The 24,539-nt window shown below is 35.1% G+C and overlaps 1 protein-coding gene across 4 annotated transcripts in view; it reads right to left on the bottom strand.

Annotated features, from left to right (window-relative positions):
- The window catches only part of PPFIA2 (protein tyrosine phosphatase, receptor type, f polypeptide (PTPRF), interacting protein (liprin), alpha 2), a 778,898-nt gene that overhangs the window by 52,615 nt on the left and 701,744 nt on the right, over positions 1 to 24,539 (bottom strand). For all 4 annotated transcript variants that reach the window (XM_006882537.1, XM_006882538.1, XM_006882540.1 and 1 more), the window contains 2 exons: positions 16,254 to 16,335; positions 8,933 to 9,133 (listed from right to left, as the gene is read on the bottom strand). In XM_006882537.1, coding sequence (XP_006882599.1) covers positions 8,933 to 9,133; positions 16,254 to 16,335 — 283 coding nt within the window. The remainder of the gene's footprint in view (positions 1 to 8,932; positions 9,134 to 16,253; positions 16,336 to 24,539) is intronic.

Below are 24,539 nucleotides of genomic sequence, written 5' to 3'. Positions count from 1 at the left end.
CAGGATAGAGCAGGGTTTAGGGCTGTTGTGCATAGGGTCGCTATGAGTCGGAAACGACTCGACAGCACATAACAACAACAACAACAATAGGAGAAAAAGGTATAAGCAAAATTTCCATTTCATAATTATACACTATTGATATGTAGAGATGAAGCATCTTTGATTTACTCTGATATGCGGAAGAATTTTCTTTTTTTTTCTCTTCCAAAAACAATATTATATGTAATTTATAGCATTATTAACAATTTTCCAATCACAGAATTTTAATTATTTAGTAATCTTGGAAAAACTGGTTGTCAACATAGAGCTTTGTGCACTATCATAACCTCTGAAAACCAATATTAACTTTTACTCAATTACTTTTTTCCCTTTGGAACTGAGTAAATATGCTCTTTTTGTGTATTCCTTTAAGTACTCGTCTTGACAGCACTTAATAACAACAATAACAATAGAAGGAAAAGAAAATAAATAATATTTTTTAAAATTTCCACTTCACTGAATATATTCGAATATTCATAATTAGAAATCATAAACCATGCATTTTAACTAGTAGCATTGTCTTATATAATTAACAAAAATACAATGAAAGTGAAATTTTCTTTCCAACACACCATTCTGTGATAGTCAGTTGTTTTTAAAATAAAACTATTGGCATTTGTGGTGTACATGGACTAATGTACAGTTTCTATACCAGAATCTACTTAGTCCCAAATCAGGCATATCACTGAAGAGACCGATGACAAGAAGCTTTCAAATAAACTTGACTATTAGACTGGAAGTGGTTAGTGATGACTCCAAGGCTATCCAAGCACAGCAATCCTGTCTTCACAATGGAATTGTTTTCTATATATGCTTTATTACTTTTTCAGACAGGGTCCGGTTTTACAGAAATATAAACAGTAAAATGGTTACCTGTTCAAATTTAACACCATGATTTAGACTGATGCTTTCATTATAAAATATTTGATTGTGTGATAAATAATCCAATTCAATGTAATTTTAAGAAGAACCACATATACTCTAAGCTGATGAGTTTAATAACAGAAATCTCAACTAAATGCTGTTGAGTATTAAAGAGGTCAGATAATGACATTTTATAATTAAAGGCAAATAATGAAAATAAAAATAAAAAATCTCATAAAAATCTCAAATTTCAGGCTTAATTTGTGTGTGTGTACAATTTTAATGCCTATATTTTTTAAAATTTGAGGTAAAAACGCCTATTTTTCTATAAACTAAAAGTGAAAATTCCTATAGAAAATTCTGAAATATAGGAGCTATCCATGTCCCTCTAAACTATCCTTTTTTTGTCTTCTGAAAATATTTATAATAAATACGAAGTTACATATCAACATATGAAACATTTTATCTTTTGAAAGTGCCCCTTTTTCACTTTCTGAGGACTGTGCTATAATAACAAAGAACTTGACACCTTTTTTCTTCTTTTCATACCCTATGATCATAGTGCTTTTCTGAGCAGCTGCATCCTTTGTTCAAGAAGATTCTGTGATTACCTGAGAGGAAATGAAGTCAGTTTCTATTTACAATGAATTCTGTAGCTTCTACATTAAATTCAAACTCAATGAAAACCTAGTTCCTCCTATAAGAAAAATGGCCAGGATTATCTCATATTGGAATAGTACATGCGCAATTTCTTTCACTGATTATCTTAAAATGTGCCAGCTAGTTCATAAGCACCTATGAACTGGATAAGATACTGGAAGGTATGTTTTTATGCATACCTTTATATGCAACATTAGTATATCCCCAAGAATTTTTCAAAGGTAAGGCTGACAAACTTTCACATAATTTATGCTAGTTGTTTACCCAGGATGTGCAAGTTTACTAAATTGAAGCATTACCTTCCCTAAGATCCTATGAACAACAACAATAACAATAAACCAACTGAAAAAATAGTTCTTTACAACTCTACAAATTATCCATTAGATGAGGTTTTCACACACTTATTTTACAAATTAGTTTTGTTGGCCTAGTGGATAGAAAACTATGCGACCAAGCCAAAGGTGGGTGATTTTAATCTGCGGCACTCAGGCCTGGTTTTAATTGTTTTGGTCAAACATTCTTCTAAGTGTTATAACACTTATGGTCTGACCATTTGCTGTGCAGAGGTTAACTCGTGGTTATTGTGATGCTAGATACTGTGACACTGATGTGAGAATGGTTACCCATGATGGACAGTGTTTGGAGGAGCTCTCCAATTAAAACAAGCTTGGAATCAGGTATGGGATCCATTTCTGAAATAGCTTCCTCTAGTATGATTTACAGCCTCTGTAAATCTGCTGGAGGGTCAGCTACAAGTTGGTTCTGACTCATTTACACAACAACTACAACAGAGGGTAAGTAAGTCTTTGAACAACTGAAGGGCATGAAAATGATGCTGCTTTGAGTCTGAGGCTAAAGAATGTGAAAAATATAGGTTAAGGGGCACGAAGAACAGCAACAACAACAACAACAAAAAATTATTGTCCATCGTCCTTGAGTCAAAATTGACTCATAAATCTCTATGTATTTACTTGAGCAAGGAGCTCTAGTGGCATAGTAGAAAAACATTTGCCTGCTAACTGAAAGGTTAATGGTTCAAACTTACTAAATATTCCCTGGAAGATGGAAGAAGAAATCTGTTCCTATAAAGACTATAGCCTTAGAAAACCTGCAGAAAAGGTCTACTCTGCCCTGTCAGGCCACTATTAACTAGTATTCTTTCAATGGTAGTAAGATTGGTTTTGTCTTTAGCAATCTTTGCTACAAGCCCCACATTTAGTGATCAATTTTGTGTGTGTGTGTGTGTGTGAACTCTATGTAGTTCTGAGGACTCACACTTAAATATAAGATTGATAATAAAAAATTTGGCCTATCAAACCCATCAGGAATTATGTGAAAGCAAACAAACAAACAAAAACACCTGACAATATGCTTCCATAAGTGAACTGGAGGGGAGGTTGGACAGGGACAAAAGTGCAACAATGAATGAATGGAAATTAAAAAAAAAAACCACACCAAAAACCAAACAAACAAAAACCCCACTGTATGGACAGTTTTACTCTTCCACATGTAAGTTAGAATTGACTTATAGTACACATAATCTACTCTAATAGGTTGTGAATGAAAGAAATAACTTACATAAAATAATTTGGTCTTGTTCTCGAAAGAAAATCCTTAGAATTTCCTGAGTAACTGAAGTGACTTTATTGGCCTCCAGAGGACACCTGTGGGTTTGTGTTATTAAGTACATGCTGGCTTGACCAGAGAAGTCAGCATGTGGTCTCATAGTTGACCTCAGGAAAGAGATAGAAAAGTGTGGATTTGGCAGTTAACACTCAGTGTGTCCATAAATTTCATACCCCATTAATTATTTTAATAGTATTGTCATGTTGTTGTTGGGTGTCATAGATATAAGTAAAATAGACTCTACTATAATCTTAAGTCAAACTCAGCTCAGAGTAGCTTCTTTATGACCTTTGTCATAAAGTATATGATATACACACACACACACACACACACACCAGCTATTGTTGAGTTGACTAACTACAAGTAACGGAAAACCAACCAAGTATGTCAGTGTATACTTGTATTCCATAAGATTCTCATTACCTCATTTTTGGAAGTTGAATTCCAGGCCTTTCTTTCTAGGGACCTGTGATTTGAATCACAACCCCAACATTTTGCTTTGCAATTGAGTGTTACTATCTTGAGACTCATATTTCTCTCTTGTTCCAATTAATGTCTCTCATTAAATAAGAAAAATGTTTCTCCATATACTATAAGGACTGTGATTTATATAATTGTACTTCATCTTGCTTCTACTAAATACTGAGGCTGAAGGTTAGTAATCATGGAAAGAGATATGGATCTACTTCCTAAACAACATGCCTCTGGGAACTCTACTAACTTTGAGAAACAACTATAGTTATGGAAATACTTCAGGTGTTCTGTTCATAGGGTAACTATGAGATATGCTCTACTCAATGGCATTCAATAACAACAACAAAGAGGGATAGTATATGGGCACTATACTGTCAGAAATATCCATCAGAAACATAGGTGAGGGTTAAGTTACCAGAGTGAGGCTTTGGTCTCTGTAGAAATTATTTTCCTTCATGTGTAAAACATAAAATAATTGTATCCACTAGTGTTACTAGGCATAAATATGTTGTTATGTGCCAGCGAGTTGCCTGTGACTCACACTAACCCAATGTATAACAATTCTGAAGCCTGACCTGTCCTGAGCCAGTCTCACTGATTCTGACACATCTACCCACATTGCCCCAGTTACTGTATATAAACCCATCTTATATCCATTTTATAATCCATCTTCCTTTTCTGAGCTGTCCCTCTATAGTTCCAAGCATGTTGTCTTTCTCCAAAGACCAATTCCTCCTGGTCATGTGCCCCAAATCTGAGCCTCTTAGGAGACTGGTGTTTAACATTATAAGTCTTTCAATGATGTTGTCTATTACAAAAAAATTCAGCAGAAATTCTACTAGCCAACCTTCATAAAATAATTTTTTCAATCAACAAATACTCTCTATTCCCTTTGTATGATATGCTGGCTGATGTCTATCCTATCTTACCCTTATGCTCAAACTAGTTAAATTCTATGATTATTAAGACACTTGGGACTTGCTTCAAAGTTTATTTCCACTGTACTTTGCTTAAGCAAGCAATTTAAAAATTATATAAAATAAAAATGAAACTTAGGCTTCAATTTTATGTGAACACTTAAGTGAGTAATTTGAAATTCTCTTGTGCTACAGTCTATAGGGTGCCTAGACTCTTTGGCAGTTTTCACCCAGCAGCAACTCTGAGGAAGAAAGATGAATCTTCTTCTCCTCTGGGATTTACAGCTCTGAAAACTCCCTAGAGCATCAGCTATGAGTTGGTGTCTACTTGAAGTCCTACATTTGAGTATTGAGTGAGGTAAGGGCAAAACTTAAAAACTTAGAGCATTAGTACAAATTTATGGAAATCTGGCAAAAAAATATGCAAGTAATATTTAAGTGAATGAAGTTAGAAATATCCTAATGGATTGTAAAACTCAAATAAATTGTCGAATATTTTTATATTTTCAATTAAAAAAAACCCCTCAAAGTAGAACAGTAGTAGAAGATGTTTTATGGACAGGATGAACAAAGAAATAAAGGTAAAACTCCAAGCATTTAAAACAAGCCAAAAGATAAGTACTACTTTCTTTATATAAATTGAAAATTAAATGAACAATGACATAAATTTACTTAAGATAAAATATCTGAAGGACGTACTATTTTTTTAGGATCTCTCTCTTGAAGTAAATACATCAGTGAATCTTAGCTCAGTTCTTTATCCTGAAGGGTAAGAGACCTTCTACAGTAATAGTGTAGATGGGATAAAAGACTAAGGAAGCTAGAAGAACAGGGCTGACTCAAGAAAATATTTAAAGGTATTTTAGAATTTTATTTCTTTGTAGATGGTTCAGCCGAGTCTATCTAGACAAGAGAGAGGAAGGATCAGACAGTTCTATTTGTTAAAGGGAAAAAAAATCTGGGTGTCTTTCCTGTCTTTTTCTCATGAAATGTTATACATTAATTGCTGATGTTGCTGTACATTATAGAGTCAGAAATGATCCACAGCCAGCTGTCCTATGGGAGTTAAGTTTCAGAGGCAGTTAATCACCCAGGAGAAGATTTCCCATCTTCCTCTCAGAGTGATTGGTCGCCTCAAACGGCTTGCCTTTGGGATTGCAGCACAGTCCCTTGTCATTAGGCCACCAGATCTCATTGACTATATATATTTAAAAAAAAAATCTACCAGATGCTCTGTTGGGAAAAGGAGGGACAATCTCCTCCTGTACCAGTCAGATCTGATTTGACGGTACACTCACACAAAAATAAAAAAAAAATAAAAAAAAAATCTTGAATGTTCTGAATTAATTACTATGTTCTAAGCGATATATTGACATTTCTTTGAAATAAAGAAAATCTTTTGCTGTTACAAAATGTGAATTCTAATATATTTACCATCCATTACAAGAGATTAGTTTAAAATGTATTAATCATTATGCAGTAAATGTATCACTAGAAATTTATATTTAATTGCGAATTAAATTGTATTTCACTAGAAAAGAGTAAATGCTGTCATACGAAAGTTAAATTATAAAAGAAAAAGTATTTAGGATGAAGGTATATTTATCTCTTATAAACTTGCAGTAATATTTGTATATATCCTTTGAACATAAATGTTTTTGACATTATTAAAAATATTATCTCTTGTTCCCATGTTTATTCCTCTTTGATTTATTTTGCCAGAAGATATTTCTCTTTGCCTCCAACATTCACATTATTTTACACCCATCTTGCATTTTGGACTTAGTCAATGCCATCTTATCCACAACTTACTTGGGAACATATTTTGTTTTCCTTACTATGTAATTCTTCTATCACGCCAAGGCCATATATTTCACATCTTTCAGAATGGTGGTTAGAAATGTGTAATCAACAATTTTTTATCACAGCCTTTGTTAAATATCTAAAATTTTCTAGGAACTGAGTTTCAAGCTTTTTACCTAAGAAAATCCACAGCCCAAGCTGTCCTTGTTTGGTCTATTATTGGACAAACCGGCAAAAGCTGTGTGTAATAAGTTTTTAATAAGCACACAGTGTGGCACTATAGGAAAGGTGGTTTGATGGACCTATACTAAGACAATGACAATCAGCAAAAGCCTTCCAAAAACAGGACATCTCTATTTAATAAATTAAGTGTGATCTGGGAAAAATGGTGATTCTGGGATGAGAAGACTTTTCCAGGCAGAGGGAAGAGCAATTGCAGAAGCTCATAATTTACCAGGAGTATAAAATCTTAGGAAGCTGATAGTGTGGTTGGTTTCTACGTTTGAGGAAATAATGTGGAAAAAAGTCATTCAAGTAAGCTTAAACATTGAGTGAACTCCCATCATTCAAATTCCTTTTGTCTGCTCAAGCATGTTTAGAAAAAAAGTGATTGTTTTATTTTCTATGAAAAATTGATAAAGCTTTTTTATATTCTGTTTTTCATCCTGAAGTTTGAACACTAATTTTTGCAAGATAAGAAGTCTTAAGAATTTCTGTATCTGATTTTTACTGGGAAGAAGAGTCAAATACTCCTTACCTATTGCTATAAACCAATTATCATGCTTATTTCTACACAGGAAATTTTTCAGGAAATTCTTCATCATATCTGAATTTAGTCTGCAGTAACTATTATAATAGCCTTACCAGTTTAATTTAAATATTACTTGTATAGTCTCTTAAATTGAGTAATATGACAAGAGTAGTGTAACCATTCATTTCTATTTTAAATACAATAAATATTGCTTAAATTACATCTTTTCCCTACATAGCATACAGAAAGAATTTTAAATGGCATCATTCAAGAAATTGATTGCCTTTTAAAATTTAACTTGTAGTTATAGAATTAAAATATAATAAATGATGAAGGAATATAGAAACTAATACGGTTATAAAGGAAAAAAAATTCTTTGATACTACTTGAGAGTATATATAAATATATATTTTTAATGTTTAAAATTTATACATAAGTTAAATTTTTACATAACTTAGTTTACGCCTGAAAACTACTAACATTTTGCTTCTTTAACTGGTACTCAAATTTATTTAATTGTCCCAGATACTGCCTGGGGAGACTTGGTTAACATTAAAACTTATTTCACTTTTCTGGAAAATATTGTATTATTTAGGGAAGAGGTAAAGGAAAGAGTAAGCAATTATTTGAATATTTTTCTTTTTTAAGACACTGAATTTTTATTTTAATGAAAGTAAATAGAAAAGTTAGATTTTCATTCATTCACTGTTACACATGAATATTTTTCTTAATATTCAAACCCTTCATCATCTGTGAGGATATTTTTTTTCTTCCCTCATCATGTTTACTTATTTTAGTATAAAAAAATCATTTACCACAAAAATTAGCTCATACTCATAGCAATTCTATAGGACAGAATAATTATCTCATAGGATTTCCAAGGCTGATGGACAAGTAACTGAAAGGTACAAGTTCAAATTCATTAGCCAACCACTTCTCAGGACACAAAGATGTGCAGTCCCCTCCAGTACAGATTTATAGCCTAGGAATTCTGTTGGGGGGGGGGCACTATGAGTTAGGTCTGACTTAATGACAGTCAGTGTCTATGTGTGTTTTACAGTCATTATAGAAGTAGACTGCCACATATTTTCCTGTGGAACAACTAGTGTATTCAAACTGCAACCTTTCTGTTAGCATTTAGGAACTTAAGTGCTGTAGAGAATAAGGTATTTTATGATAAGTAAACAGATTGAGAATGATAAGATTGTAACAGTGGTAACAGGCTAGAGCAATGTTGAGATCTGTTGTCACAGGGTTAGCATAAGTTGTCGTCAATTTGACCCCACTTAAAAACAACAGCAAACAGATTTTGAAATAGGTGTTCCACTTGGTGTTTATATAAGATTGATTTTCAGTGTAATCTTATAATGTAGAAGTGGTTTTAAAAATGAGGGAAGTGCTTATAACTCCAGAATATAAATAGTGCACATAGCTCATATCCTGAGAAGGTGTTGAATTATATTTTTTAAAGGGATATTCTTTTTTGAAAAGGTGAGATCAAGGATTGGCAGATTGGGAGAAAGATCTTGCCTCCCAAATCTATCTTGGTTCCAATTTCCTATTTTAGCAAACTGCATAATCATGAAGAATGTAGCCTTCAAGTGTGATGGGAAGCACAGCTCATTGAATAAAAATCTATTAAAATAGTAGAAAGGTTAATGAGGAGCAAGTTAAACCTTTTCAGAATAATACATGCTGACATTGAAATGTGTGCTGTCATAATTTTTCTCTGCAGCCTTTGAGCTGTTGCTCGTGTTTGCCCAACACTGTGTAAGGTGAGGAGCAGAAACTGACTCACTGTGCGGGATGTCGGAGGAGCTGAAGGGCTTGTCAGGGAGACCATCTCCTGGATTGCTAATCGGAGTTTTAGGCGATGCAGAGGGTTGCTGATTCCAATCTCTCTCTGGATCTCAGTGTCTGATAAAGCAGACATTATGGCACCACTCTTCACATTAGCACGGCAAGCTGCCACATACCAAGCAGGCATTCCCAACCAGAGCTTTAAGAAAGGGAAAGAAACACACAGAGTATAATGGTTAAAATGGTAGCTTCTATTATGTGCTAGGCATTATTCTAACAACCTTGTATGTATGCTCTTCTATAAGCTTATAAATCCTTGAGAGTAAATAAATCCAATACACAGTGTTGGAGAAGATTGCTGAATATCCCATGGACTGCCAAAGGAACAAATAGATAATGTCTTAAAAAAAGTGCAGCCAGAGTGCTCTTTGAATGCAAATATGATGAAGCTTCATCTCTCCTGCTTGAGTCATGTTGCTAGGGAAAACTATTCCTTAGAAAGGGACACCATTCTTGGAAAGGTGAGGGCCAACAAATGAGAGGAAGACCCTCAATGAGATGGGCTGACACAGGGCAATCTCCCGTTTGATTAACAGCTTCTGAAAACTCTCAGGAGGGTCAGCAATGGGTTGGTTCTGGCTCGATAGTACACAACAACAACAGTAGTGATAAGAAATATTTCTGACAAAAAAGCAATGTTCTCAGGGAATTCATTCTTACAGTGACTGATTTTTAAGTGAACTATTTACCTTAGGAGAAAGAGTATCATCAGTTGAGTCTTGAAATCCATCTACTGTTACTCACTGATAGCAACTCCCGTATATGTGCCCAAATAAGTCCTTCTCATCCTTCACAATGCAACTAGATTCATTCATCTACTTAATTATAAACCCAACCATTAATCCATCCATCCATCCATCCACAACTTATTGCGCATTTAAAGAAATGAATTTAATGTAGAATCATGGAGGTTTAAATTAACAAAACTGACCTAAGTGTGTCTAATATAAAACCCATCTTCAGAAATCTGCTATCTTCATGTAACCAAACTCTTACTGCCATACAGTCAGATCTAACTCATAATTGACTTTCCATTAGGATCCCAGGTATGACTTTTGAGTTAGCATTGCAACTTCCAACTGATAACACCAACAGAAATCTTTCAGGTGTATGTTGTTGTTATGTGTCATCTAGTCACCTGCAGGTCTTAGTGGCCCTATGTACAACAGCTCTGAAACCTGCCCAGTCTCACTGGCTCCAACACACCTACCCCACTACCCCAGTTGCTGTGTCACTCCATCTCACCCAGGTGTTCCTCTCCTGTGTTGCCCCTTCACCCTTCTGAGCTTGATGCCCTTCTCCAATGATCAGTTCCTCCTGGACACATGCCCAAATTATGTTAGATGGAGCTTCAAAATCCCAGCCTCCAAAGAGAAATGTGGTTTAACCTTCTCTAAGAGAGACTGGTTTGTTCTCTTGTATATTCAAGTTTCACCTTCTCTAAGACCAGTTTGTTCTCTTGTATGTTCAAGATTCTTCTCCAGCACCACAATTCAAAAGCATCACTTCTTCTTCTATCATCCTTAGTCATTGTCCAGTTCTCTGATGCATAGCATCTGAATCAGGTACATCTTTGTGTCTAGAGTGACATCTTTGCTTCTCATTACTCTGAAGAGGTCTCAACTGCAGATTTTCCAAGCAGGTAGACACATCTAATATAATAACTACATTGTTCTATGTATAAAGGACAATTATTAGCATCACTTAAAATGAATCAAAGAGCTACATGAAGATTGCCGCATTAACTTTAAAAAGAAAATGGTCTTTAAAATAGGATAACAAAATGAATAAGCCATAAGGCAGTAGGAATAGAGATTTGTGGAGTTTTTTCCCCCCAATTTAGCTGTGAGGCTCTGAAAAGACAAGTGAATCAGAAGTGTTAAGGACACAGCAGTGTCTAAGCACTGGTTGAATGCCAGTTCACAACTTTTGTGTTGTACATGAAAAGCATATTCACTTAAAAAAGGAATATTTTCCTTGCACTTCATCACTATCTTGAAGTTGGAAGGAAGAAACTTGGAAAGGAGCTTAATTATCGGTTCTTAAATGTCTAAAAAATTCATTGATATTTAGTTTACTTCTGTTTTATTTCTGGCAGGAACAGATTGAGCAAAAGAAAGAAAACATAAGAATGAAAAATATTTGAGAAATAGTAACAGAAATAAGAAAAGCTATAAAGGGAACAAAACCCAATGCCCAAAGATCGTGACGAGAAATGGGAACTGTTGGATTCTAATTATTTGCCTGTCATTACTGTCATGTAATTCTCTAAACTTCAGCCTCATTTTCCTTGCTTGAAAAATGAATAGATTAGATTAAACGTTATTATTTCTAACACACTGTGTTAAGCAGCTTTTTATATAACATCCCCCCCTAATAATTACTTCTAACTCCTGGCCGTCACACCTTTGAAACAGGCAAGGGAAATAAGGGAAAGCAGGAACTAAGGTGGCTGATATCAGCACAGATCCAAGTCCTACTGGGACAGACTACACCCCTTAACCTTGAGGGCTTACATGGAAAGAAAACAAAATTGTGAGGGAGCAACTGGAAATGCCTCTCCAACCTGTGATCACCAAAAATGTAGTCCAGGAGGCAGATGATAGGATTAAGAAACCATTGCAACCGGGGGATATGACTAGAGGGAATGCAGATTTATAGATCACAGTTGACAGCTTCCTGAGGAAGCATTAGAAAAGTGAACTGCAAGAGTGACAAATTTAGGGGCAACATCTGTGGTTCTGAATGCTGCAGAATGGAGGAATATGTTGGCTTGATGTAAGACCCACACACTTGCTATGGAAGAGTTGTGAATGATATTGCAATACTCAGTTACACAACAGGCTAACCCAAGAGGAGCAATACCTTGATAGGATGGATCAAAGCTGTCATTAGATTTGTTTATTATACAAAGGGAGGCTATCCATCTCCCTTTCTAAGTACCAAAAGGGTCATTCCTGGGTGTTTCTCAGTAATAGCAAAATATATCCCAAAGTCCAAAGAGTTTCTCAGCTAACAGTAAGTTACAAAGCTTGGGGCAGGAATCTCTGGCTCCAAGGGTTGCACACACTACATTCTCCACTTTCTCTTCTTTCCTGGGTATGAGATTCCTACTGACACTGGATCTGCCCAATTTAATGGAGAGATTAGCCAATCCCCTTGTAGATAGACTAACAAACCCTATTTGCAAGAGGACTAAATGTTATAGGCATTCAATGTGTTTGCAGGGCAGGCAGAGATGAGTCAGCTGGGTCAGATTAGAAGTGTTATCTCAGAGGAGCAAAGAGAGGGATGGCAAGGTCAAAGGCAAACTTTGAGCCACAGACCAATTGCACTGTAACACTCTTCTAGAATCTTTTCCCTTTGCATTTAGGCTAGGTCTAGTGAGTTATTTCTACTAACAACAATAACAACAAGCAAAAGATGATTAAAATGATGGAATGTCACTTTTCAGATCTGGACTTATTGCTTCTGTTATCTCATTTCCCCTTTTTCTAGAAATAAACATCAGAAAAAAAGCAAGCAAGTCAGTTAGAGAAGCCAAGTGTCTTGGGACTTGTGTTTCTGACTAATAACTAAGGAGGAATGTAATCCTGACTACAACCACATGACTGAGTTTTGGAGGTGGATCTTGCCAAAGAGAGATTTGAGATGAGTGCAACCCTTGCCAGATCTTCAATACAGCCTTATGAGATACTCTTATCAGAGTCTATTGTTAAACTACACTCAGATTCCAGACATGAAGAAGTCATGAGAATACAGTAAGTAATAATATGAATGAATAAAGATAAGAATAAGTTTTATGATGATTTACAGCCAGACAAAAGATAATTACTATAATGGTGATAGCTTTGTGGTTTAAAAGTTAGGCAATATTTTAAAAAAAAGTTCTGCAATATTTAACAGCTACACTCCTCTTGATAAGAGAAAAAAAAAAGGAATAAAGAATCACTGTAGTGTTAGCTTAAAAGTTGAGTTTTTTTAGCAATTACGTTAGTCCCCTCTGGTCTCCAGATACCTTAACTGTGGACACATGGTCTTTCAAATCGTCAACAGTCATGGAACTAGGATAAGAGAGAGTTTTTCCCATACTGGGCAGCATTACTTGAGAAAGATTGTAGCAAGACCCTGGTGAGAATGAGACCTTAGTGGTGATAGCTTGGTGATGGTAATGGAGAGAAGATGGCATTGTTTTGGAGAAACTGTGGCAAGGTGTGACCTGAGGCTTCTTGCATTTATGCTGGCCACAGTTAAAAGTTGTGCTGTTCTTGCAGGATCCTTGAAGGAGAAGCTATGTAATAGTTGCTCTAAGGTAAGTCTTACTGGATGGTTAAAGAAACCAGAGACTTCTTGAATTTGTGTTACTGGACTGAAACAAGGACTTTTATAATTCAAGGCGTTTTTGTTTTTTGGGTTTTTTTTTTACTATAATGTTTTGCAGTTAATCTGATTTGGGACTAAACCTTGACTTGTCTTGTGAGATATTCTTTGCATCTTCAACTCCTCAATCTATTTCCCTAATAAACTCCACTCAGTACCACAGCTGTAAGTAAATTCTGTGAGTGAACAATGAATATTGAACCCAATGATTGGTGAAAATAAACGCAGGAGAAGGGGTGAGGGTAGTGTATCTGATCTAGTAGCTATCTGTTTGATGCTATAGATAATATTGATGGGGATAGTACCTTTTATGAAGCAGGTAGAAGTTAGACTCAGCCATCCTCAAGTTGCATCCACTCTGTTTACAGCCACTTTGTTGAGTGAATGCATCCTGGGTTGTGACCGAGATAAAAGAGAGACTGTATATGGGAACAGTGCACACCTGTACCATTTACCATATCTTACAATATGGTCTGTTGGGTACATGACCTTGACTTTCTCTTAATAGGTAAGATTAGATATGAATAAGATGTGATTTAATATCTTACTTTATAAATTTATACTATTCAAAATTAAAAAACCATCTAGTTGTAACTTCATGAATCTTAATAATTTCTCAACCCTCTTTACTAAGGAATTTGAGTTTCTACATTTGTTAACTAAAGGTTATCATTGCCAATTATTCTTTGGATATGTTTTATTGGACAAATGGTGTGTGAAACATCACTTCTGTATTCCATTCTTCACAGCCTATGCACTCAAGGAGGTAAAAAAGTTACGAGTTCTGATTCACTGGAAAATCCCTTTTATTTGTCTTGCTTATTCCACTTTATAATTTGAGTCACATTAAAAAGTATATTATGTAAAATTTCTTTGTGTTCGGGGCTGGATTAATTAGTACAAACTTCATTGTCTGTTACTTCCTGGTACCTTAGTGTCAGTGGATCTTTTTTCCTCCTATGAAAGACATGCCAAAATAGCAACTATCTCTCTGTCTAACTGCAGATCATTTCACCCAAGTAAGAAATGAACAAAGAATTATTATTTTCCAAATGTGTATTTTCGTGCATTTTTCTCTTACAATTTTAAATAAAGAAAATTTAAAGACATACTTGGAAGAAGCAACCCTGATAATTAGTATGTTAAAAACCACCCTAAACACTTATTGCCACCAAGTTGGAACCAATTTATAGCTGATGTTCTTGTGGGGTTTTAGGCAGTAAACAACATGGGAAGATATTCTGTGTCTTTCTCTAATGAAGGTGTTGTTGATTCAAACTGCCAGACAGGTGCTCCCTTTTGGGGGAACAATGTAAAACTTTACAGATTAAGCCACCAGTGCTTCCTCTAAGTTATATCATTGTTATGTTCTGTTGAATTAGAACCAACTCATAGTTAATGCACTAGTGCTTTTCCAGAGGCAGTAAATCGCACATAAGGAGATTGCCTTTCTCTTGCAGAGCAGCTGGTGGGCTTGAATCATGAGAACTTTTAATTTATACCGTTGTTGATGATTGTCTTCAAGTTGAGCACAATTCATAGCGACTCTATGAGCAAAAGGCCTGAAGCCCTTCTACAACTACCAACATTTATCAAAGTTCATAGATTTTCTAGAGGCATGTTTTTTAGGAAGTGAATACTATTTTCACTCATGCTAAGAAAAACATAAATCATATTTCTCCAATCTTTCTCTAAATAACTATTTTTTTATACTAGTTTACTTGCAAAATTCAAATACATTGTTTTCACAGCTGAACCTTCTCAGATAACTTCTCAGGTAACTCATCAAATTGTATCAACCCATTATAGGTCCCCCGACATACCTATTCACCCATCTGCTTCCACCACCCTACATCCCTGTTTGGATCCTCATACTTATTCTACAATAATGGTTTTATACAGTATTTGTCCTTGTGGGACTGAGTTAATTCACTCAGCATAATACTCTTCAGTCCCTCTCAATTTAGGTAATAATTTTATACTGGTTCACATACAAAGTTCATGTAGTTCATATTCATAGTTTTTCACACTGGATCGTCCCCCTTTGCTTTACCAATCCCTCTCTCCACCCATCAAATTGTGCAACCCTATGATTAAACCTCCCCTACCTTGGATCCTTGTACATACTCTACAATAAAGGTCCTGCATGATATTTGTCTTTAAGAAACTGAGTTAGTTCCTAAATAACTACGTTTAAATCAAAATTAGTTTGAAATATTTTCTTTATTAATGAAGTGATCTCTGAATATTATAATTTTTCATTAATTAATAAGTTAGATCTGAATGTATGGATAATTCTTTTCTCTTGCCTTCTGATAAGAAAAGTCCCTTGACTGACAGACTGAGACAAATATTCATGCAACATTAGAGATATGGTTCAGTAATTGTTAATTCTGATCTAGTGTTGAAGAATGTGGGATGCAAAGAGATTTTCTTTTATCCTATTGAATGGTTACCCTGCTCCCCAAATCATATGTAAGTTGAAGAGTAAAAGCACAACGATGTGTTCAGGCTATAAGATAAACAAAATATCTCCTTTGGAAATCATCTCAGGCTGATGAGAAACGGGCCTTCAGAAATGTATGTTGTGGGTAATTTGGTGGAATAGTGGGTAAGGAATTGTATTGTGAACTCAAAGATGATGGTTCAAATTCACCAGCTCCTCCATGGGAGAAAGATGAGAAATTTCCTCCCATGCTATTTACAGCCTTTGAAAACCTATTTGAAGGTCAGCTATGACTCCATTCCAACTTGATAAGACATAACAACAAACACATATGATATGACATCTGTCATATCTGGCTCATGAAAAAGCTCAAACTATCACATTAGTTGCTATTACTTTATCTGAGTCTTTTGGTTGATAAAATCTGTCTTACCTCTAGCCATGCAACCACTGTGGGCCCATCCCACTGGGCAAAAGGTAATCCCTTTCTCCGAGCTTCTTCTAGAAGTTCATGCCTGAAGTATACAGTTAAGATTATTAGTTCAGGTAATAAGGACAACTATAGCAGCAATTATTGCTTTTAATGACAATATTACAAAAAAGTAATGCATAGCATGAATTTTCTGATTTCTGTGCAGAATAGTAGAATTTTTTCTTTGGGTAATACAGAATACATTATCCATTTTTTATTAGGTGAAACACTGACATTGGAAAATAATTTTACACAACATTTATTCTATGAATTCAAACATCAAATGATAATGGACCAAGAACCAATTTGTGTTTTTCACAAATCTCTTAGCGTTTTAACAAGAAAATTATTCTCATATGCATAATCAGCTCCATATTATGGAATTGAGATGTGATTTCCTCCAACTCTTACTATCCTCTCTCTACTGATAGAAAGCACACCTATGTACAGAAGCAGAATATGTATTTGGTCATTTTACTCCAATCTTGTGATGTACTTTATTTTATTATGCCCTCTGGGTTTACACAAAAATTTTAGCACTTGATTCTTTCATTAAACTACTAAATTTCTTCTCATTTAAAGAGAATTGTAAGGTAGAAGACTTCTCTCATTGGAAACCGATGCAAGGGGTGAAATTCAACAAATGCATTTCATTTCACTTATAATCACTACACTTTTTGAAGTAAACAAAATACTTCAGTGACAAAAAACAAATGATTATCCTGGATAAAAAAAAAAAAACAAAACAAAATCCAATGAAACCTTCTTGTTGAATGAACTTTAAATCCGTTATCCTTACATCCACAAAAATTGTTTAAGATATTGATCATAATTGAGATAGCAAGCCATAACATATATCTGGCTGATTTTATTGCAAAAATTATTTGCTACATCTTCATGGACTTTTATCTAATACATAAATTATAAATATGGTAGTACATTCATTGCTTTATTTTGAATATGTGTCTTTCATTCATACTTAGAAAACATCATATATGAACCACCTAAAAAAAGTCCATACAGAGAATCAATTGTTGTGTTCAGATATAGAGATGCTACCAACAAAAATCTGGTATATATAAAAAAAGGGAGAAAAAACCCAAAATTAACACTTAACTGCTGAAGATATCAATAAACTGCTACTTAATTTGGAAGACTAGGGAGAAAAGTATTTGTAATAAGCTATTCAGCTCCTGAGAAAGGAGTCAGCATCACTAGGGCCTTGAACCCAACTGGAAAACTAGAGACACTTCCACTCTTGGCTTGCACTACCATCAACTATACCCTTGGGGTTCCCAATGACATCGAGTTGAATCCACTCCTTTCACCATGACACATATAGTTTCAGAAATGAACAAACAAGGAAATGTTGGGCAATTATTGAGCACCTTTTATGAATGGAGACTTGTGCTCGATGGAGAAACTAGATAACACGGACCCAGCTTTTCAGGCACTTTCTGGTTAGACAAAGCAAACACGTGAAACTGACCAATAATGCAATTCAGTGTACAACTTGCCAAAATACATTTGATGATGAAAGTTGAGAAGCTTGGAAGAAAAGGTTAATAATAGCAATGGAAACAAATACTGAAGGATTTCTGGCATCACAGCTGGCTTGAAAGGGCAGGTAGGGAGGAGATGGGGATGGTGTTCCAAGCAGGATTAGCAGTCGGCATGGAGATGCAGAGGCACAGCTGGGCATGCAGTATGCACAAGACAATTTATATGCCTCCCGAGCCCTACTCGTAAACTTATACCCAATAGTGAAGGGAACACTTCCAGATACATAATGGACCAGTGGCATAAAAGAAGAAACAAAGAAATGTTACAAGTGTTTTTTCGCTTCATTTAGAAAGAAAAAGAAAACACAAAACCAGAAAACCAAACCCTCATGTAAATATGCACTAAACCTGCCTAGGAATCAATATAACATTCTTACAAGTGAACTATATGAGTTGTACAAGAACTATTTTTTTTTTTAAAAAAAACAACCAACATATGAATTTGTGAGCATCTAATTAGTTTTCTGTCTTAAAAAAATACTACATACAGTTAATACATGATTCTGGTAAAATTTGGGTTATATGACATGATTCTGGTAAAAAGTATTTATGTTAGATCTCTAATGGTAATATTCCAATAGTTACTCTTCCTACTGAGAAATGAAGCTAAAATTGCTGTTTGATCCATGCACTTCCTGATTATTTTTTACTCACTTCCCAGCTCATATCTTGACTCCCTTTGAACTAATAACACCCGTCCCTTAACTGTTCCCAGGAAACACTTTTGATCTCTTTAGGTTTCAAAACATTTTGTAGTTTCTGTTTCCTGTGTCTGAAATGCACCTGCTCACCTATGTGAAATAGTTTCTCAAATATGACTTTATTATGCTGTCTCCCCTTACTGCTCCTAATAATCATTCCTTATCCCTAGCTTTTGTTTTCTTTTTATAAAAAGATTCCTTTTATATTTTTATTCCTTGATATGAATATAAACTCAAAGAGGGCAAGGATATTCACATATCTTTTCAGTGATGAATGAGAGACTCTAAATTAATATAGATCACAGAAGAAACCCAGTGAATAGTTGTGAATGCTGACAAGAATATCAGCTAATGTTAACAATATCTTATTATATTTTAACCCACTTATATTTGCATATTTTGTTACTATTTGCTGTCGATTGTAACTGACTCATAATTGACCTGCTTGTGGATTTCAGATACCCTAAATTATATGAGAGGAGATGCTCATCTTCATCCCATGAAATAGGTGGTGGTTTTGAACCACATGCCTTTGAGTTGGCAGTGCAAATTCTTACCACTAAGCCACCAGATCTCTCTCTTTCTCTCTCTCTCTCTCTTTCACACACACACACACACACACACACACACACACACACACGTACACATACACACAGAATAGATAGATAGTGTTTAAGAGAAGAAATGTTTTGTGCATAAGTGTCATTTGAGTTGAAATGTGTAATATGTATGTTGAAAAGAGAAAGTCACTGAAGACCTAATAAAAAAAATATTTCAGGAGAAGAAACATCACAGAAAGCCTTGAGGTGATAAATTAGCTAACTCATATACAAAATATTTAACTGGAATAAGCTTATTTGCATTTGGATGTAGTTATTAGATTATTTCCTTCCAAGTTTCTTCTTTTATAATTAATATTATCCCTAAGGCTACCTTTTTTTTTCTTTTTAAATACTAGTCTAGTGCCATCACTTTTTGCTTACTTTGCTCACATATTTTGGGCATGTTGCTAGAAGGGTCTATTCCTTTCTAGAAGGATATGATGCTGAGAAGGATGGAGGGTGGGTGAAGAAGAGGAAGACCCTTAACCAGGTGGAAAGACATGATGACTGTTGCAATAGGTTTTTTGTGTCAGGAAGTGTGACTATGGTGCAGGATAGAACAGAGTTCAGACCTTTTGTTCACAGGGTTGCTGTGAGCCATACTCGGTTTGATGGCACCTAACAACAACAGTCGTAACATTCTTTAATTTCTTTGCTTACTTGGAAAGTGAAAACAAGAAAAATAACCATAATTGAAAAAATGTTACATTTTTCATTAGAAATTATTTTTTTTCAGAAATAGGTAACTGTGAAAATGATGAAGAATGATAAGACTTTATTAAATGATAAACTTGATTAAAATGTTTGTAAAAGAAACTGTGAAAATGAAGTGCACCAGTTTCTGAAAGAAGTCACAGACCGTGTGGGTGGTGATGCGTCCTCCTCATGATCTTTCCAAAGTGAATGAATCATGAATGTCAGGAAAAGAAGATTTTATTCTCAAGTCACTTAGCCTAGATGCTATTTTGGAACAACAAATTTGTCATAGGAATATCTACCTACTGTGAAGCATAGTTCTTTCTGACAGCTGGGCTGACCATTGCAGTTACCTTCCATGTATTACCTGTCAATTTTTCCTTGATATTTTCTCTTTTGTCTTCCCTCCTCTCCATTTCTCATTGGTACCATAATTTTGTGGGTTTTCCCCCCTATTAACATTATAATGCATTCTTTTTCTCTCCAGTCTTCGTATCCTTCTAGCTCATGCCACCAAAACAGCTTCTCTGAACAATGTATTTCTTACAAGAGCAGGTGGGAGAGAAGCTGCTAAATCCGATGCTTAGACTTGACTCCTCCTTTTGTATATTTGAACAAACCATTTAATTATGCTGTACCTCAGTTTCTTAATTTGTAAATATGGCTTATGATAACTTCTATCTATAGAGTTATCATGATTGTTAAATGAGAAAATATTTGAAATATGATTACAAGAGTGTCTGGCACCATACAAATGGCCAATAAACATGCACCATGACTATTATCATCATCTTTTAATGGTTCCTCAAGCACTTTTAACCAGGATTACAAAGTCTTCCCAATTCTAACTAAATACTGTGTTCTTTAACTTTTAACCAGAATTAAATACTTATTGTTCCAAATAATTTGGTCATCCTTACCCCATTTTAAGGAGCTCCAGTGGCCTAATTAAAAAGTTGTGTCATTAACCCAGAAGCCATGTCTCTCTGAAGGTTTGGATCTATCAGACACTCCTCAAAAGACAAACAGGCAATTTCCTCCCATGTGATTTACAGCCTCAGAAGACCCACTGAAGGGCTTCTATGAGTCAGTTCCAACAAAGCAGCAATGAGTTTGAGTCTTTTTTTTTCTTTTTGATTTTTAATTTCATTTTTGCTAGTACAATTTCCTGAGCTGGTAAGAAATTCCTCTTCATAAATTATAAAAATCTTACTCCCTTCTTTAAGAACTCTCTTGCAATCAACTGAGCCTTCTTTTATCTTTTGATATCTGGATGTATATAGTGCCAGTGTCACTCACATGATGTATAGACAGCAACATATTTTCATTGATCTCATTGGCTCTGCCACTGTACCCCACATTATTGGTTTATTTTGCATTCTTTAAAATTATCTAATGAGTAACTATTATAATGAAGCCCACAAAGATATCAATAATGGGAAACCAAGAAGACCCTTGATCATAAATTGATTTTTATAGATATTCCTCACCATATAGCAGTTTCTATAATTTGGAATAGGTATAAGAAAATAATTTCATAGCTACTCAGACTATGTATCCTTATAAACAAAGACATATTATAATTACAATAAAGACTATCTAGTCTTTACTTCAAAGTTCCACATTTAAAATATTATGGAAAAGGACTCCCAAAGTCTCTGTATCTCATTGGTACTCCCTTCTTTATTTGCTTATTCTAAATTTTCCACCTTAAAAATGTCTTTAAAAGAAAGTTCAAATATTTTAGCATTAATAAGAAGATCCTTAGTTATCTCATCAGCAGATGCTTCTCTAACTTCTTTGGTTCAATTCATATAAAAAATATCTCTCTGCTCTTTCCAAATACTTCTTTCCATATAATTCCCCTGTGACTCTGTATATGCCTGTCTCTTTCCCCTGAAATACCCTCTTTGTATTACAATTGTGACAAATTGATACAGTTCAGACTCACCTCATGTTTATTCTTTTGTTGTGGTTGTTGTTGTTAGGTGTCGTTGAGTCATAGATGACTCAAAGCAAGCCTATGAACAAAAGGCCTGAGCACTGTTCAGAGAGTTTCTGGAGGCAATCCATTTCGGAAGTGGATGCCACTGCTGCTTCCAAGATTGTTTTAATCGGGAAGCTCCACTGCACACTGTCCACTATGTGTACCCATTATCACAGTTGGCACATCAGTGTCACAGTGTTTAAGTTTACAAAATTTTTTGAGGGAAAAATACATTTATCTTCTCTAAAAGTATCTTTAAGTTATTGTCCTTAGTATAAAACTAATTTAGAAATTACAGTTTTCTTAATTTTAATTAAATTAGTTGTGATACAATATTGTAAGTATTATAGACATTTATCTAATGTACTCCATTTTTCATCCAAAACACTATATAATCTTAGGAAATAGAACATAGTGACTTAAAAGAAAAAAAAACAACCCAAAACCTAAGTGTGGATAAATTAGAGTTTAGACCTTTGATAATAATAGCTATCATGCAGGTGTTTTGGGGTTTTTTTGTTTGTTTGTTTTTATTATTGGGTTTTTGTTTTGTTTTGCTTTTTCAACATGGCCTGGCAAACTTTTTCCAATGCAAAGATAACTCTTTCATCAACCTAACACTCTAAATATGCTAAGGTGGTGTTTTTTTGGTTTTGTTTTGCTTTTTGGGGTTTTTCTGATTATTAAATTTTATTAATTTTAATGAACATTTACAGAGATTTTGGGTTTTCATTCATTCATTGTTGCACTATTTTCTCTACCCTTCTCCCCAGTTATTTCTTTCCCCCCCTTGTAAGCCTGTTTTAATTGTCCCATTGCCACAGTGCTTGTCAAAGCCAGTTCTGATTAATCTCCTTTGTCAGTGTGTCCTTAGCCATTCCCTATCACTCCTCCCTGAGAGAGGCGTCACCCTGATTCATAAGGAAAAGGGGACGGAGTATTCTCTTAGCTACTTCCTGCTGAAAAGGGAAACTGTAGTTTTTCCTGATTATGATGTACCAATGTCCTAAGAGCTCCACCTACCTACTTATATACCCAATCTTTCAAAAAGTACACCAAGCTGGGAAAGACAGCAGGTCAGAGGAGAGGAAAACCTCCAATGAGACAGACTGACACACTGACCATAACAATGGGCTCGAGAATATCAGAGATCATGAGGATGGCATATGACAAGTCAAGGTTCCAATCTGCTATTCATAGAGTTGCTTTGAGTTGTGGTTGTTGATGGCTTCTACCAACAAAAGAATAACAACAACAACCCCCTACCCATCATATATCAATCTAATTCTATTGTTGTACACTTTCTCTTCAATCTTCGCTGATACTGACCCTACAGGGCAGACCTTTACAATAGTAGATAGCTAGGTTCCCCGCCCCACCCCCCAACAAATCAGATTGTTATTGTTTTTTTGAGTCAGAACAGATCCATAGCTGACTATCCAGTGGGTTTCAGAGACAGAAAATCACTGGAGGGGTGAAGAAGGGGATTGCCCATTTTTCTCCTGCAGATAGCTGTGTTAAAAGCAGTTTAAGTATATGATGGCATATCATAAATTTGATGTGAAGACATATTGGTTTAAGACTAGAAACAATCATTTGCTACAAAAATATACAAGTTTATTATGAAAATATGTTATGATTTTGCAGTGAAAATATATAAATTGAAGTGTGTTAAAACAGTTTTATATAAACATACCTAAATAGGGTCCTATTTGCCTGTAATGCCCCACTGGGCTCAACATGTGTAAACATCTGATAAGGGAATATAACTTGTTACTGCCCATGTTGCTAAGGGAACATAACCTGTATAGAACATGATTAGTTAAACCCATCTTGCTTTGGAACTAATGTGATTGGTTATACAACTTGTTTTGGAACTAATATGGTTGTTAAACCCCAAAGTTTCAATGTTGGTATTCTTAATATTATTGGTTAAATATAATGTAACCCAAAGTTTGAATGTTACAGGTTGAATACAATGTAACACTAGAAAAGTCTATGAATTCTTGGAGCCTACCATACAGCTGAACTTCTGCCAAAGATGCTAATCTGAACACTGAAGGCTCAAAGGCTCTTTTCAGAGCAGAAGACCCTGGCCACACCAGTGGCTTTGAGCTGCTGACCCTGGCTACACCTGTGGCTGTGAACTGCTCAACCAGCCGAGGACCGGTGGCCATGAGAGAACAAGAAGGAGACAAGTTAGGCTCCCAGGTGTGAGTGTTCCCCACTAGACTATGAATTATGTTTATTATGAATTTATGAATTGCAGTGTAGATAAATTGCAATTGACTGATGCTTGCTATGAATTAATGAATCAATATGTTGCTATGAGTCTATGAATTGAAATGTAGATAAATTGCACTTCACTGATTGCTTCCTGCTATAAATTAATGAATTGATTAATGATAAGTTTATAAATTGCAATGTAAATAAACTACAATTGATTATTCCTATGAATTAGTGAATCAATAAACTGTAATTGGCTCGTGTAACATGTCTATGAGTAATTAACTAAGGCTCAAGAGGAGAATTGTGGCATCAGGATTGGTGGAAGAGCTATTAACAATCTCCGTTATGCAGATGACACAACCTTGCTTGCTGAAACTGAGGAAGACCTCATGCACTTGCTGCGAAGGGTCAAGGACTGCAGCCTTCAGTATGGACTAAGGCTCAACGTCAAGAATACAAAGATTCTCGCC

Source organism: Elephantulus edwardii, unplaced genomic scaffold (genome assembly GCF_000299155.1).
Source record: "Elephantulus edwardii isolate Elephantulus edwardi_28Jun2011 unplaced genomic scaffold, EleEdw1.0 scaffold00021, whole genome shotgun sequence".
Classification (NCBI taxonomy): domain Eukaryota; kingdom Metazoa; phylum Chordata; class Mammalia; order Macroscelidea; family Macroscelididae; genus Elephantulus; species Elephantulus edwardii.
This window is presented reverse-complemented; position numbering and strand designations above follow the sequence as displayed.